The 16,134-nt window shown below is 47.3% G+C and overlaps 1 protein-coding gene across 4 annotated transcripts; it reads right to left on the bottom strand.

Moving 5' to 3' along the window:
* Positions 1-7,245: 7,245 nt before the first annotated feature.
* On the bottom strand, positions 7,246-15,669 carry LOC136528841 (uncharacterized). 4 transcript variants are annotated; one of them, XM_066521838.1, is made up of 6 exons: positions 15,370-15,574; positions 14,943-14,976; positions 14,653-14,804; positions 14,281-14,534; positions 14,034-14,125; positions 11,513-13,416 (listed from the first exon to the last, which is right to left on the bottom strand). In XM_066521838.1, the coding sequence occupies exon 6, from the start codon at positions 13,229-13,231 to the stop codon at positions 12,296-12,298; it is 936 nt and encodes a 311-aa protein (XP_066377935.1). In that variant the 5' UTR covers positions 13,232-13,416; positions 14,034-14,125; positions 14,281-14,534; positions 14,653-14,804; positions 14,943-14,976; positions 15,370-15,574; the 3' UTR covers positions 11,513-12,295. The 4 variants fall into 4 exon arrangements, 3 of the variants coding, with proteins under 3 accessions (XP_066377935.1, XP_066377933.1, XP_066377934.1); XR_010777146.1 differs by lacking the exon at positions 11,513-13,416 and adding exons at positions 7,246-8,190; positions 8,261-8,286 and having other exon boundaries at positions 14,653-15,574; XM_066521836.1 differs by adding an exon at positions 15,644-15,669 and having other exon boundaries at positions 14,653-15,538.
* Between the last annotated feature and the right edge of the window lie 465 nt (positions 15,670-16,134).

Here is a 16,134-nt window from a genome sequence, read left to right on the forward strand (position 1 = left end):
GTGAGGCCGATGAATTTTTGGATGGGGCGCCTGCTACGATGGCAGCTGCGATGGCGTCGTGCGAGCGGTTGGCGTTGCCGCTGCGAGTACGCGAGCAGGCGCCGCCGCCATCGCTGCGGCCACGTGAACTCACGGGTGCAATGCGACCCGCCGCCGGGGAGCGCCGCATGTCACCGCGCCCGTGTCCGGGCTGTTGTCGCCGCCGCCCTAGCCACGCAGCCCTGCGCAGCCACGCGCCGCGGCCGCGAGCGTGCCTCGCACCCCTTCGCGCGTACGGAGGACTGCTGCCGGCGTCTGGGTCGCCAGCGCCTGGCCGTCGCTGCTGCCACCACCATCGCGCTCACGCCGCCTCCATCCCTCCCCATGGCCGCGCGCACTTGTCGCACCCCTCCCACATCCGGGAGAAACACCGGAGCGCCGCCGGCGTCGGGCCACGGCCGCGCTCACCGCCTACTCCCGCGGGAGGACCATTGCGACCTCTCCCTCGTGGAGCCTAGGCAGGCGCTAGGTCCTCACGGGGCTTGTGGACCCCTTTGCCTGGACGGTCGCCGCCGCTGAGCCCTCTGCGGCCAGAATCGGGCACCGGCCGACGCTATCCTGTCCTGTTCGTTCAAGAGAGGAAGGAGCCAGGAGTGAGAAAGAGAAATAGGACAGGGGGTTTTAGAAAAGTTGGCATGGCCACAGTGTCAAATGCTGGCGTTGGCGTGGCGGGTTTTGGACTGCTAATGTACGACGATAATAGATTAGGGATCTAGATGGTAGTTTTTTTAGTTTAAGGACTCAGATGGAACGTCCCAAAAGTTTAAGTACTCCCGGTGCAATTAACTTTAGTTATAATAGTTTTGTTATTATTAGAATGGGATGGATTTGCTTTCAAAAAAAGAATGGCATGGATTTGGACTTAAAAATAATTGGAGGCTTATATTGGACATTAGTGTTTTTTGTTAGTATAGGATTGAACTTTGGAACCTTTTTTCATGGATTTTAATTGGATTTGTCCATATGAATTTTTGTGTCTAACTACATATGGTCAAATAGAGGATTTTTTCCTTGTCATGAGTTATGAAATTGATTATTCTACCTTTTTTATATATAATTGGCACATCAACACTTGCTCTAGCATGGCCTAAATATTGTTACATGAGTATTTAAAGTTTCATGGATTAATTTGTAATATATAACTAAAATAATTAATTATCTTTAATATATCTCTATGTTGACTTCCTAACACACTATCCATTTAGATACTCTATTCCCTATCTGATTATTATGATAAATTTACTAATTACTCTATATCTGTTTTCATTCTTTTTCATACAAACAAGTACGGTTGAGAGGAGCTGATGATGAAAAAATTAAGCTCGTAAAGTAATTTTGGTAACATACCAAGGGGGATAAGCTATCGTTGTTAAAGCTATATATTCTTCTTTCAATAAGGTTTCACTTTTTTCACAAAATAGATTTCAACAATAGACTTTATTTGGCATCAAGATATATATCTTATTTCAACAAAGTCGTCAGCAACTCATTGTTGAACTGTAACAGTTTGCAATGCCAATGGACATTAGCTAAAGTGTCAAATTATACTTTTCAAATTTTCACAAGAAGTTAAATTATCATATGATTATGTTGCTGTTTCTCCAAACTTAATTTGATATCAGATTGCCTCATCAAGCTTGGACCACACGAAGTGACAATAATTCATTTATCAATGGACATTGAATATTTCAACTATTATGAGCTTCTGATTGTACTGTTTATCATTATTATGCTGACAAATAGTGATTTGAACAATAAATATATTTATTATATTGCATATTATAAATTAGGATTATCTAGTTGTTTCTGGAAACAGTAAGTTACGTACATGTCTTCAGGAATCAGCAAGAGGCAGCTCAAAATCGATTACTAAACAGTGGATCCAAATATGTTTATTGTTTTATTCTAACACAATGAACTCATCTTGTATATCTTTTATTTTGATAAAGGACACAAAGTCTTGGAAAAAAAAAACTCCCGATCCCTACCTAACTTGAAGTAGAGAGCCGAAAAATAAAGAAAAGATCAACATATTCCAGTGGCTACTCTAGATTGGCACACTTGTCTTGCAATATAAATATTACAATGTTTTGAATGCAAAAAATAGCTTAATTAAATTTTAGAAAATTATTTTGTGGGTAATTTTTAATTTTAGAAAATTATTCACCACTTAATCTCTTCAAAACGTGCATAGACCACCGTTATTGTGGAGCTTTGTTATGGAAAGTACCATCAGTATTTCTAGGTAACTTTTATCTTTATTTTTTTCGACAACTGATTTGGAAAGAAAATTAATAAAAATATATTTATAGGCTTAAGGGTATACATTGTAATTTCTATAAATGTATATTTATATTTTCTATAACGCCATAATTCTCACAAAGAGATACAAGCCTATCATTCCAAAAAAGACACTATGTTCTGCCGCTAGCAAAACAAAAGAAAAAACTGCCACCGTGGCATCCTCTCCTCCCCCCCCCCCCCCCCCCCCCCCCCCCCCGGCTGCAGAGCGCTGCCTAACTCAATTGTCGTCACAGACTGTTGGAGTTCGTTGACGCATCCTGTAGACTCGTGCTGCTGCCAGCAGCGGCGGATCCAAAGGGGGACTGGGGGGAGGGGCCTCCAGCCCCCTAATGGCTTGATTTCACCACTAATCACTATAGCAAAAACTTGATTTTATCATTAAATCTTCATACAAATCAACATCTCCATTGTTTTAGCCCCCTATCCCGCATCGTGCATCCGCCACTGGCTGCCAGGGACAGATCTAGTGGTGCGGCAGGGAGCTCAAGCCCCCTACCGCCGTTGATCCATGAAGCCCCATATAATCTTTTAAAGAATTTTTGTCATAGCTGCTTTGAGAAAGAGATGCTAAAGTTGAAGATGAACTTTTAGCCTCAAACTTTCGTTTAGATTCGTTACTGTTTGCTATCGCCGGTGCGACTCTGGGCAGGGTTAGGCTTCACGAGACCAACGGACAACCGACCTTGTCACCAACGGTCAGGGGCTTGCGTCGCCGTGGTAGCAAACTACCCTCTATTAAAAAAAAGAAAAATGGCTGAGAATATAGGTATTGAACCCATGTATTTTGGTCGTGATCCTGCCTAAAGTCTGTTCGCTTGCTCGTATTTGGCTTATAAGTCATGACTTATCAGCCAACGAATAATATTTTTCTCTTACACCAAACCAGCCAACAGTACTTTTAGCCCTGGCTTATAAGATAAACCAGCCCAAACGAACTGGGCGCTAATTGGTATTTCTGCTACTTTTCCCTTGCTATTTTCTAGTTTTTTACCACCCGATCTGAGAGACAAAAGAAACAGAGTTGCCAGTGCCCGGACGTCTGATCTGGGCACTAGTGTCCGGACGCTGCTCGCACAGGGAGCGAACGAGCGCCTAGCGCATCGGGCTCGTGAGAGCGCACTAGCAGTGGCCCTGCGCTGCCCCAAACGTCGCCCACGCCGCCCCGAACATCGTCCGCGCCACCGCCCGCTTCCCACGCACATCCCATGTGCAACACCCCATCTAGTTTCAAAACATTCAAATGTAACAATTACAACATTAAAAAATAGGTGAAACACTTGAAATAAGCGTGCGAAACACTTACAAAAACGCCTGAAATACAATTGAAAACCATTGCAAACATATGCAACATACAGATAAAACATTTGTAAACATACGTATAAAACAATTGAAAACACTTGAAACATATGCTTACAACATGCATGTATATACAACATCCAGATAAAACACTTGCAATATTTGTCTGGAACAGATGAAACATTTAGAACGTACACTTGAAACATACATGTATAGCCATTACAACATGTGCAACATCTCGATCTACTTTTGCAATATCGATATATAACACTTGCAACACACCTTTAAAACATACTATTGCAACATACGCTTTCCGCGTAGCATCTGCTCGCTGCTTGGATGAATGTAGGCTCGTCGACGTGGAGCTCGACGCCTACGCGGAGCTCGAAGCCGCAGAGTGGCGCAAAGGTCGCCGGTGTAGAGCTCATCGGCGGCAAAGACCTCGGTAGGGGCAGGTGCAGGGGCAGGCGGATGGACCGCGGCCACGACGGGAGGCATGAGTCTAGGAGCGAGCTAGCGAGCACCTAGCGCCTTGGGCTCACCGTGCGTGGCGCAGGCGAGGTCGGGTCCGTCCCACGAGCAAAGCAAGTGGGCAACGCGGGCGGGTGAGGCGTGGGCGAGTGCGGGGTCCGTCCGTCTGAACAGACGAGTGTTTCCGCAAAAGAAACATGGCAGTAGACCTCAAACATTTCAGTACCAGCAAAATCATCATTGTGACCATTTTAATTAATGTTTTTTTCACGTTTCAAACCTCTTTGGCATAGATTTATTTCACAGCATCCGTTGCTCGAAACCCAGAGATGCATGGATCGCAGTGTTGTGGAGATAAGAACAACGATACGAGCTTTTAGCATGAATCCATGGTTCAGATGGCGTGGTCGTACCTTCTACCCTTTTGCCCATAGGCTTCCAAGAAATCTTTGGCAGTGAGTTGCAGTGTTGGACACATCGATCATAAGGACTCATCATAGTATCACGATCTAGAGGACAACTACTATATATCAATAAATATACCTGCGTATTCGGGCTATGTTTAGATCCCATGGTAAAACTTTAGTCCTACACTTTTAGTTTTTTTTTGCCATGATAAAATAGGGGGGCTAAAAGTGAGCAAATGGTTAAAAACTAGGCTAAAATCTTTTGCTCCCAAAGAGATCCTAAACTGGGCTAAACTCCCTTGGGGCAGGTGTGGCTGTGCATGGATAATTAAATGAGAGTAAATCAGTCACTATAGATTAGAGGACTAAAGTTTAATTCATGATCTTAACAGCCCAACAGGACTAAAGTTTAGGGGCTAAATTTTAGAGACTAAACTTTACTCCTTAGACTAGTGATCCAAACAGCACCTCAGCCTTTTTTCTGCCCCTTCTGTTCTTCTGTGGCAGTCTTAGAATAAAATATATATCTTTCCATTTACAATCCGTTGGTTGTTGGTTAGATGGAGAAGGGGGGGGGGGGGGGGGGGGGGGGGGGGGGGGCTTCAATTATCTACAACAACCAAAAAAAACTTATACGTTGTCACATGAGACGCATGATTTGTAAATCCAGTCAGCTCGATGACATGCAGCTTGGAAAACTTATCCAGCAATCATGTCATGCATTCTCATTCATCTTGAAATCAAACTCTGTAACATGTCCGAACGCGCTCTACTTGAATTCATATAGAGTTTGATTCAATAGGTAAATCTCCAATCTCCAATTGTGCTTTGGCCATGTTCGCTTGTCTTACGATAAACAGTGATTTTTCTTTCACGAGCAACACGGTAGGTGCACGGTCCATCCTAGTGGATTAGCAGTAAGAAGGGCGAGAGGAGGGAACAATGGTGCGAGTTTTATATATCTGCTACTGTTGGTCTGTTTTGAAGGTAAGTCTCACTACCTGGGATTGTACCGTGAACCCCGACAACGCCAAAGATTAGGCTCCGTTGCCATGCACAGTGACCACTCTTACATTACGTGGAAGAACTAACCAAAGCCAGATAAGAAGCCTCGCTCGTGGCATGGCTCACAAGCACCAATAGTATACAGTATAATATATAATGATTGCAACAAATGCCCTATTCGTTTGGCTGATAAGCCATGACTGAAAGTACTGATGGCTGATTTGTTATGAGAAAAATATTATTCGTTAGCTGAAAAAATACTGCTTATAAGCCAAATGAACCGGGCAAAAATGTAGTTGTACCGGAAAGGCGGATGAGAATGGAGACAGGATCACGATGAATGAGAGTACTGCTGACCAGACCAGATCTGGATCACCGATCACGTATCGCAGTACTCCAGCTGCGACATCTGATGCGCGATTAATCGCATCTGGAATAGAGTAATAGTCTTTGACTCGGAGAAATGACGATGAGTGCAGGCAAGCAATGTGGCCGTGGCCGAGGCATATGTATGGTTGTCATTCTCCGATCCACAAGAATCAGACATAAAAGGGACGCAATAGTTGAGCAGGGGAGCTCAGGATCCCTGGCTTCCAAGTCACATGCATCATCCGTCGACTGAGACAGATACAGACCAGCGGCCGATTGATTGGGCGGGCAACTGGATAAACGGCTCCTGCCTGCACCCAAGAGCCGTTTTTGTTGTAAGAGTATGACAGAAGTGGCTCACAAGTTGTTTCACAATTTTGCCCTTGCATTGGCGAGAAGTGATAACTATAGGATCCGCTAGCTGCGCCCACTTTGGCATCATGGCATGCATGTCTTTGTTTGTCCACTGGGCAGCATGTTCATACGTTGCTACGGGACAATTAAACTTTATACAAAAATACATAGATCGTACGATAAGATAACAATACCGTGAAATTAAATATCGACGTTGAAGTGACATTTAATCTAAAAAGTAAAGTTTATGGAATTAACACAGTCACGGAGAACGCGACGTCGCAGGCTCACAAACTCTACTGTATAGACCTTGAAGAAATCTCCGATATTCATTTCTTTTGTGCGTCAATAAATCCACGAATTAGTTCCGCTACATCTCCATACCATACTGTACACAAGTTCGAGTATATATGTAAATATTAGTGCCTCATGGGTAATAATGCGTGTCTTGAAAAATCTCTCACAAAACCTTAAAACAAAGTATGTCCGTGCGTTCCAACCAGAAAACATAATACCACGATAACATATTTATGAGTGTGTCTGTTACCTAAAACAGATACTGCAATCGTGATGCTTGGAACATGTATATTACATAAGTCTTTAGAGATTAATTTTTGATTTAGGTAAATGGTATGCCAAAGTTGCATGTGTACAATAATCCTATGGTCCAGGAATCCCAAATTGACAAGACAATTTAGAGAATCATAAACCCTTTCAAAACACGGAAAATATCATCTGGTGTATTATCCGGTGTTTATCTATATCAGCTTGATAAAGAACAGAGTATGTAGCAGGTCTAAGAAAACAGAAAACTAATAAGTTTCACCATGCATAATTAGTACATGTCCTACCAGCTTAAAACTTGGGATTCTTATCCTATATGTGCACCAGAACCATCCAAAATCTTAATTTGCATTTCTGTGTGTCCCTGCGCACTGCACTGCATTCGCAGCTATATCCAGGTAATTAGGAAGTATGCATCTATTAGAATGAAGTCACCTTTGACATTTTTCATTAAGAAGAAATAAGTGTTACGACAACATAGCGAGCGTTGATCGGACAAAGTAAGTAGCAACTCGTCAATCACGCATACCGATACAAAGAGAGCTACAACGTGATTAACAAAAGAATAATTTCGTGACCGAGGAGCACTCTCACCGGAAGATCTACGCGTTCAGCTTCAGCGCCTTCCGACGGCTGTGCCTTTGGCATAGCCTCACAGTAACCATGACATAGACTTCTTCCTTCTTCCGGCACTTGTTGATGGCACAGCCTCACAGTAACCATGACATAGACTTCTTCCTTCTTCCGGCACTTGTTGATTCGACTCGTTCAAACACTTGTTGGCTCGAATCCTTCAAGCAAGCAACGGACAACAGCAGCTTCTCCTTGAGAAGCACAAATGGCCGATGCAACATCATAGAGCCGTGTATTAGGTTCTCTGCCAAGAAACTTCATTCCCAAAGTTGGTGCTCAGCTTCCAAGCCACAACCAACACAAGCATACAATTGACAGGAGCTCCTCGCACACAGGTCCTAGAACTTCGTTGCTGCCCTCTTGTGCTGGCCAGTTCAATAAAAGAACAACATCACTTAACAATCTGATCGATAGGTTTCAATACTGTGCATGTTCTCAGCATCCAGTTTAGAAACTGAGCCATCCTTCACTGATGAATTTAATTTTCGCAAGCCTTTGAGAATCCTTTTTGCTCTTTAACCAAGGCAGTTCGGCCATTGAGATAACCGCTATATACCAGAAACCAAAGCAGCACAATATGAACAGGCCTATCCATTGCATTTACAGGATAACCCGATTCCATGTCAAAAATGCACGAGTATAGTCACTTGAGTATCGGTTGCACTGTAGATTCTTCTACCACAAATAGAGGCAATTCCCTTCCGTATACACTCTGAGGGACAAAATTGTGACGAGTGTATTGGGCCAACTATGATATGAACAGCAGTTAATCATCGGTGCTAGTTACAATTATCAAAAGCACAAGACAGGAAGCTCACCTATTGAGTTCAATGGTTGAAGCAACCTGCAAAACTCTCAGATAAGTTCTTTTTTCTCATTTCCAAAATTCTGAACATAGAACACTATTATTTTTAATATAAATAACAAAGATAAAAAATCTCTGTAAGTGTTATTCTTCATGACATGGTGAGATTAAAATCAGAACGCAAGAATCACTGCAGCAAACAGAAAATGTTTTATTAAAATGGAAATCTAGAAGCTCAGTTGTCACATTATAATGAGAAACAACCCTCACAAGCTTGCTTAAGATCCTTGAGCTGATTATTTAGAAACAATGGACTTGTATTGTAATATGTGTAGATGATATATAATCTATAATTAGTTAATGATATAGATGATACAACTAAAATACCAGTCCCCTATATTTTTTGGGCTCTTGCGTTTGTACCCTTGTTTTGTGTCAAAATTATGATTTTGCTCCTGTTTTTTTGACTTTGTGAATTTACCCCTATGATTTCAAAACCGTGGGGGTATGGCCTCCGGTATCCTCAAGACAAGACATGGGCCGCACCATCAGAGGTGGCCCAGCCCACAAGATCAAGGCGCGCACGACGCTGCTCGGCGTGCACCGCAAGATATTGTATAGTACCAAATAGGATACTTTCCTTGTAACCCTACCCCTCCAGAGTATATATGGAGAGGTAGGGTCCCCTAGCAGACAGGCTACATCCAGATACATACATATGCAGTCACGCAATATCATATGATGCCAATACAAACCAACAAACCATAGGAATAGGGTATTACGTTATACTGACGGCCTGAACCTATCTAACTCATATGTCTCTGTTGCTTTCTTGTTCTTGATCTCACGCTCCTCTGCCGATCAATCTACCTTCGTAGGATACTCCTCGGAGGACTGCCAACGATATTCTGTCGACAGTTGGCGCGCCAGGTAGGGGCTTGCGTGTTGTTTCCTTATCGAATAAGATGGTTTTTTCCGTAGGCTCTTCGTCCCTCTCGTAGCCCGGGCCAGATCTTTACGGTCGGATTGATCTCCTGGATCATCAACGCTGACGGAGTCGGAGAGCTCCTCAAGCCGACGTAGATCGTCTCTGCGCCGATCATCCCCGCACCTGCGACTGCAGATCCGGTCTCAGAACCACCTCCGAGGCCACCTTCATCAGCAACTCGCTGCCCGCTTCCTCACTACCAGAGGAGACAGGTCAACAACGACGATCTAATCGAGTCCATCGATCGGGTCGGTCTGAAGCTTGCCGATTGTCTCTCCATCGCCGAATCGACCCTGGACACTTTGGTTCAGCGCCGACCACCCTCCGATCTAAATCTATCGGAGGCTGCTCAGAAAACACCAGGAGTTGCGGCTCTGCCCTTCGGGTTCACCAACGTCGCCGCCGCTTACCAACATGCCCTGAGGGGCAGATTCACCGACCAGGTTGAAGACGTCCATCCTCTCGCTGACCCGATAGCGACATACGTCGCCGGCCAGACATTCTGTCTAAAGCTAAGTCATGCTTTAATACTCTTTTAAATATTCTCCAATCTTCGTTAATCGCCATAATGTTTCTCCGAGCTGTTTTCTCCATGTTTGCTCTCCAAACGATTTTCTGAACCCCCGAACAGTCCTGTTGATGCTCGGACGCCTCCAGAGACGGCCCTGCCTCCGGCTCCTCCCTACACGTGCACGAGCGTCTGTCCTCTGCGTTATGGGTGATCGACAGCGGCTCCTTAGCGACGCCTATTCCTCCTACATGTGCACGGGCTCCGCGCTCCACGTTATGGTTAACAGGCTAGCTAGGGCTAGAGATTCAGCTATACACTAACTGTTCGGACGGTTTATATTAAATACATCTTCACACCAACTAATCGTCGAGCTACTTACGCTATTTCATCGCCATTCCTGATTTCTCTCTAGAGTTCATATATTTGTACATCATGTACTATCTGTTCTACATATTTGTATTGCATGATCATCGTCCAGGTGATCGGACTTCACCACCGATCAACTGGTCGAACCGCTAGGATCATCGACTTCGTCACCGACCAGTTGATCGGACTGTTCGCTGGTCGCTTCTGCTCAATGCTCACTTCACCGCCGATCAGTTGACCAGACTGTTCGTCGCTCGTGCTTCATCACCAGATACATCGGTTACTCCTCGGCGCTCAGATTCTTCGTGCTTGAGGACTAAGTGGGCACACTTCACCGCACAGACGTCGCCAACTACGCCGAACATCGCCAGCTACGCCGGGGACTCCTCAGTGCTCGGACGTCGCTAGCTACGCCGGTGCTCGGATATCGCTAGCTACGCCGGGGACTCCTCGGTGCTCGGACATCGCCAGCTATGCTGGAGACTCCTTAGTGCTCGGACCTCGCTAGCTTCGCCGAGAAACTCCTCGGTGCTCGAACATCGCTAGCTATGCTGGGGACTCCTCAGTGCTCGGACCACGCCAGCTATGTCGGGGACTCCTCGGTGCTCGGACATCGCCAGCTATGCCGATGACTCCTCGGTGCTCGGACCTCGCTAGCTTCGTCGGGAACTCCTCGCTGCTCGGACGTCGCCAGCTACGCTGGGGACTCCTCGGTGCTCGGCATCGCCTACGCCGAGATCTCCTCGGTGCTTGGACGTCGCCAGCCTACGCCGAGGACTCCTCGGTGCTCCACCATCGCCAGCTACGTCGGGGACTCCTCGGTGCTCGAACATCGCCACCTAGGCCGGGGACTCCTCAGTGCTCTGAGATCGCCAGCTACGTTGGGGACTCCTCGGTGCTCGGACATTGCCGCCTATGCCAGAGACTCCTCTTTGCTCAGACATCGCCACCTATGTCGGGGACTCCTCGGTGCTTGGATGTCGCTAGCTATGCCGGGGACTCCTCGGTGCTCGGACATCGCCGCCTACATCGAGGACTCCTCGGTGCTCGGACATCGCCAGCTACGCCGGGATCTCCTCGGTGCTAGGACGTCGCCAGCTACGTCGAGGACTCCTTTGGCGGTCGGATCTTGCTACGTCTCATCGGTGAGCTATCAAGCTGCTCCATGTTGTTCAGATCAGGGTGCTGATCTTGGGCAGCACATCTAGGGTCTTGATACGAACATGTCGGAAGACATTGGCAAAGCTTTCAGACTTTTTTTTTCTTTAACCCAACTACAAGATTCATTCTTCATCTTCCAACAGGCTCGGAAACTAAGTGGAACACTTCACCTTGCGGTGAATATGCGTTTTTCTCATCTCGAGGCTACGCCCGGGGACTGGCTGCCTACTCGGCTGGTCTTCTACTTTCTTTGACCCTGCTACAAGATTCATTCTTCATCTTCCAGCAGGCTCAGGGACTAAGTGGGCACACTTCACCTTGCGGTGAATGTGCGCTTTTCTCATCTTGAGGCTACGCCCGAGGACTGGCTGCCTGTTCGGCTGGTCTTCTACTTTCTGACCCTGGCACCACGTGACTACATCACCTACTGTTAGGCTCGAGGACTAGCTGTGGGGGTATGGCCCCTGGTATCCTCAAGACAAGACATGAGCTGCACCATCAGAGGTGGCCCAGTCCACAAGATCAAGACGTGCACGGCGCTGCTTGGCGTGCACAACAAGATATTGTATAGTACCAAATATGATACTTTCCTTGTAACCCTACCCCTCCAGAGTATATAAGGAGAGGCAGAGGTCCCCTAGCGGACAGGCTACATCAAGATACATACATATGCAGTCACTCAATATCATACGATAGCCAATACAAACCAACAGACCACAGGAGTAGGGTATTACGTCATACTAATGGCCTGAACCTGTCTAACTCGCATGTCTCTGTTGCCTTCTTGTTCTTGATCTCACGCTCCTCTGCCGATCAATCTACCTTCGTGGGATACCCCTCGGAGGACTGCCGACGATATTCTGTCGACAAAAACGAAGCACCAGTTTGTCCCTGCTCCGTCATCCATCCCTGTGTTAAACTTTGTACAAAAGGACATTAATGCCCATGCGTGTGGTGGACTGTCTGGCCATGGCGCGGCCACTGGAGATGCGGTGCTGGGGCCTAGCCGCCGGGGCACAGGGTCAGGCTGTGGCCGTTGGGGTATGGGGACGGGGAGCATGGGGAGCGAGGCCGGGTCGTCTGTGCGCCGTGCCGAGGACGCGAACGCCATTAAGGGAGGTGCATGGATAGCGCACGGGCAGCTCTCGATCTCGTGCTCCGGTCCACGAAAGCGCGAGCAGGGCGGTTCTACAGCACCAGGGCGACGTCGCGAACTCGGTTGGCCGGTTCTTGGCGGCGGGAAGTTGGCAACGGCGGCGGTCCACGGCATCAAGAAAAACGGCGGCGATCCAGGGCACTGGCACAGTCGCGGGGAAGGCAAGGGGGCGCAGCTCGCCGGAGTAGGCTCGCAGCCACGTGCACGAGCCGGCAGGTTGGCCCTGTGTTGGCTCCTCGCCGTCGGCGCGTGCGCGGGCGTGGGAGGGCGACAGCTCCGAGTCGTAGGCAACACCAGCACGACCGTCGAGTTGGCGGCGCCGTCCGAACGCGATGCCTCCACCTTCCTCCGCTTCTACGGTCTGGGCACGGGAGCCTGCGTGGGGAGGAGCGGAGGAAGGAGGGGAGGAGGCGGCGCGGAGACCCGCTGCCAGGCGCCACCGGGAGCCGCGTCCAGCCCCGCACGAGACCGCGGTGCCCTCCTTGCACGCGGCCGCTCGACCGCCCATCCGCCATGCCCGGTTGCGCGCCCGCTGCCGATGCCACGACGTCCGCCCAGCTACGCACCTATGCACCCGTAGCGCAGCGTGCCCGCTGGCCATGCCACGACGCCCGCCCAGCGGCACCCGCCGCACCGCGAGCTCGCACGGCCGCAGCGCCCGCCTTGCCGCGCCCGCCGATTGTGCCTCCCCCATCGATGTCGCATGCCCTGCCCAATAGGGCGGATTTGCCCCCATCAGTATTTGCGAGCGCGGGGTCGTGAGGGCCACCGTCGCGCCGATGTGGGGTTGCTGGAGCGCCATGACCGGCGGGCGAGGTCGCCGAGGGCCGGCGTCGCGCGAGCGCGGGGTTGCTGGAGCGCCATGGTCGGCGGGCGCAGGGGCGCGCGGCCGCGACGGTGCTCGGCCGCCGGGGCGCGGTCTCCGGTCTTCTGTCCGCACGGAGCTTTCGCGTCAGTCGCGAGCAGATAGCAACGAAGAGAGTGAGCCTGCGGATGGGATAACTATGATAAGGGCATTTCAGTCATTTCGCATCTGATTTTATGTGTTTTATTTTTTTAAATCGTTTAATTAGCCTCTAAATAACGAACATCCAAACCAGGGGCAAACTGCTCCTCCGTTTCAAAATAACAGGGGTAAAATCACAAAGTTGAAAAAATAAGGGTAAAATCACACTTGAACTTCTAGACAGGGGCAAAAACACCGTTTTTCCTATTTTTTTATGCACAAAATATCCAGGGGAATGTATATGGGTGTTGGATGATACTAATGTTTAGCACCCAGGGATATCAGTCCCCTATATTTCTTTACGCAGAAATCATGAGGAACAAAGGGATATCAAATTTGTATCAATAAAAGGATATAAGGAGCAATACTGAAGATGTGACATTAAGTGATAAGTTAGTTGAAATGAATACTTATTGTTTTTGGAATATGTAGTGCAAAAATGTAAAGATTCAGACAAAGAGAACCAGCAATAACTATATCGTTTCCTTGAAGCTAAAATGGTATGAATTAAATTATGTTTTTTAAAGTAGAAGTGTAAAACTGTGTGTTCAACCGGAAAGATAATCTAGCATAAACAAACATCAAGTGTAGAACTAACCCTGAAGCCTGATGACACAGAAGCTTGTCATTGTAACTTTTCAAACAGATGCTACCCTAGCTAAAGGCGACGAAGTGCCGCTGGAGGGAACACTGCATGGAAGGTAGGAAATTAAGAATGGCAATTTTTTAGTAATAATCTACACATTAAGGGACACCGACGAAGTGCCTCTGAGGGAATATTGCAATACAATAATAAGAGATTGACTTTGATATATGGATGTACGGGAGAACTGCTAGCTCTTTACCTACAGTGATGCTGCCTGTTCGTTTGCTCGTAAACGATCGTAAATTTCCAGTCGAGAACAGTGTTTTTCTCTCACACCAAACCAGCCAGCAGTAAATAATCCACGATCGTTTACGGCCTCCCGAACAGGCTGAGTCGTGAGCTTAATAGAATACTGTATTTACTCGAGAAGTTGTCCCTCCTCATAGATCACCAGATCAATTAGCCAATCAAAGAAGTCAGAACCGGACTTTGTTCTTGAGCGCGTCCCAGGACCTTTGATATCAAAGAGAAAAATCAGAACAAATCAAACTACAGCCCCTGGACTTTAGAAGATGGAATGAGACCTCACCGCTGGAAACCAACGGATGAGACAATGGCACACAAAACTAACCTCGTCGCCGTAGAAGTTGTTGTTGCCGCCATCATCCATCAGCGGTAGCTCGAGCCCGACCTGCTTTTCGAAGAGATGGCCCTGGGGCCATGGATCCCGCTGTCTCGCCTCTCGTCCGTCGTGGCTCGTGCGTTGAGGGAAAAAAAAAAGAACTGCGATGGTAAAGACAGATACTTTCGGCAGATATACTCGTTTTATGCTTTTCTGAAGGATAGAGATATAAAATCCCGATTATTGTACAAATAAAGATCACATTACATTAGTTAGTGAGTAAAAGAGGCTTCCCATACCTGAGGACTACAGTAGGCGGTGTGCAAAGAATCGCTGCGAAACGATCAAACAAATCAGGCCCCATTTAGATCCAAAAATTTTTGGATTTTGGCTACGGTAGCACTTTCGTTTTTATTTAGCAATTAGTGTCTAATTATGGACTAATTAGGTTCGAAAGTTTCGTCTCGCGATTTCTCACCCAACTGTGCAATTAGTTTTTTTTCGTCTACATTTAGTACTCCATGCATGCGCCGTAAGATTCGATGTGACGGGTACTGCACAAAAATTTTTGGGTTTTTGGGGCATCTAAACGGGGCCTCAATTGATATCACTTTAACTGAAAGTGATTGATTGAATCAAACATCAGAAATTCAGAACAACAGTATAGACGAAGTTTACTGGATGCAACATCAGAGTAGCAGTAATATTGGCAGATGACCGACGTACTTGCAGGTGACGGCCAAAGGTATGGTGATGCGCAGATGTAGCGATGTACCCAGCGCGGTGCGCTGAGACCGAGAATTCGTGGGCTGCGCTTGCCGCTTCACCTCGGCGCCATGTCGTCGCCCTCCCATCCCGTCGGCGTGCCACGTGCATGCGGCCGTGCTGTGCGGCACTGCAGTGGATTAGCGTTTCACCACTCCTGTTTAGAGGAATCATGGAAACAGAGATCGAATTCATGCCTAAACAACAAACGTTTAAACAAGACACATATATAGACCTCGAGCAGCGCAGATAAACAATGCAATCGACCACAAAAATTGCAGTGGAGCAATGCGATCTATCAATCACAAAAATTGTAGTAGAGCAGGCAATCTATCACAAAAGTTTGAGCAGAGCAATATGGATTTGATGGGCACCTGTGTGGTGGTCGTTGCTCGCTTTGTGCTTCTAGTAGGCTATTACGCCGTGCCGGATCAGGCACAGTACCATTGGTTGCTTGCTGCCATCGGGACGATCGATGGATGGGGATTGAAGAGGACGGAGCCGAGCGAGTGAGGGATAGAGCGTGGTCACGTCGTGTCGGATCAAGCACAGTACCGATGGGTGCTTGCTGCCAGGGACGAAGCTAGAAAAAAATTGAGGAGAGGCTGAACAAAAGAATAGATATTTTTTTATCTTCTCTTAACCTTAGCCCCTCCTACCTAATACATATATGCATAAAATTTTAAGAGAGGACTTAGGGGGGCTCCACGTGCCCAGGATCGGTAG

Source organism: Miscanthus floridulus, chromosome 19 (assembly GCF_019320115.1).
Source record: "Miscanthus floridulus cultivar M001 chromosome 19, ASM1932011v1, whole genome shotgun sequence".
In the NCBI taxonomy this organism is placed as follows: Eukaryota; Viridiplantae; Streptophyta; class Magnoliopsida; order Poales; family Poaceae; genus Miscanthus; species Miscanthus floridulus.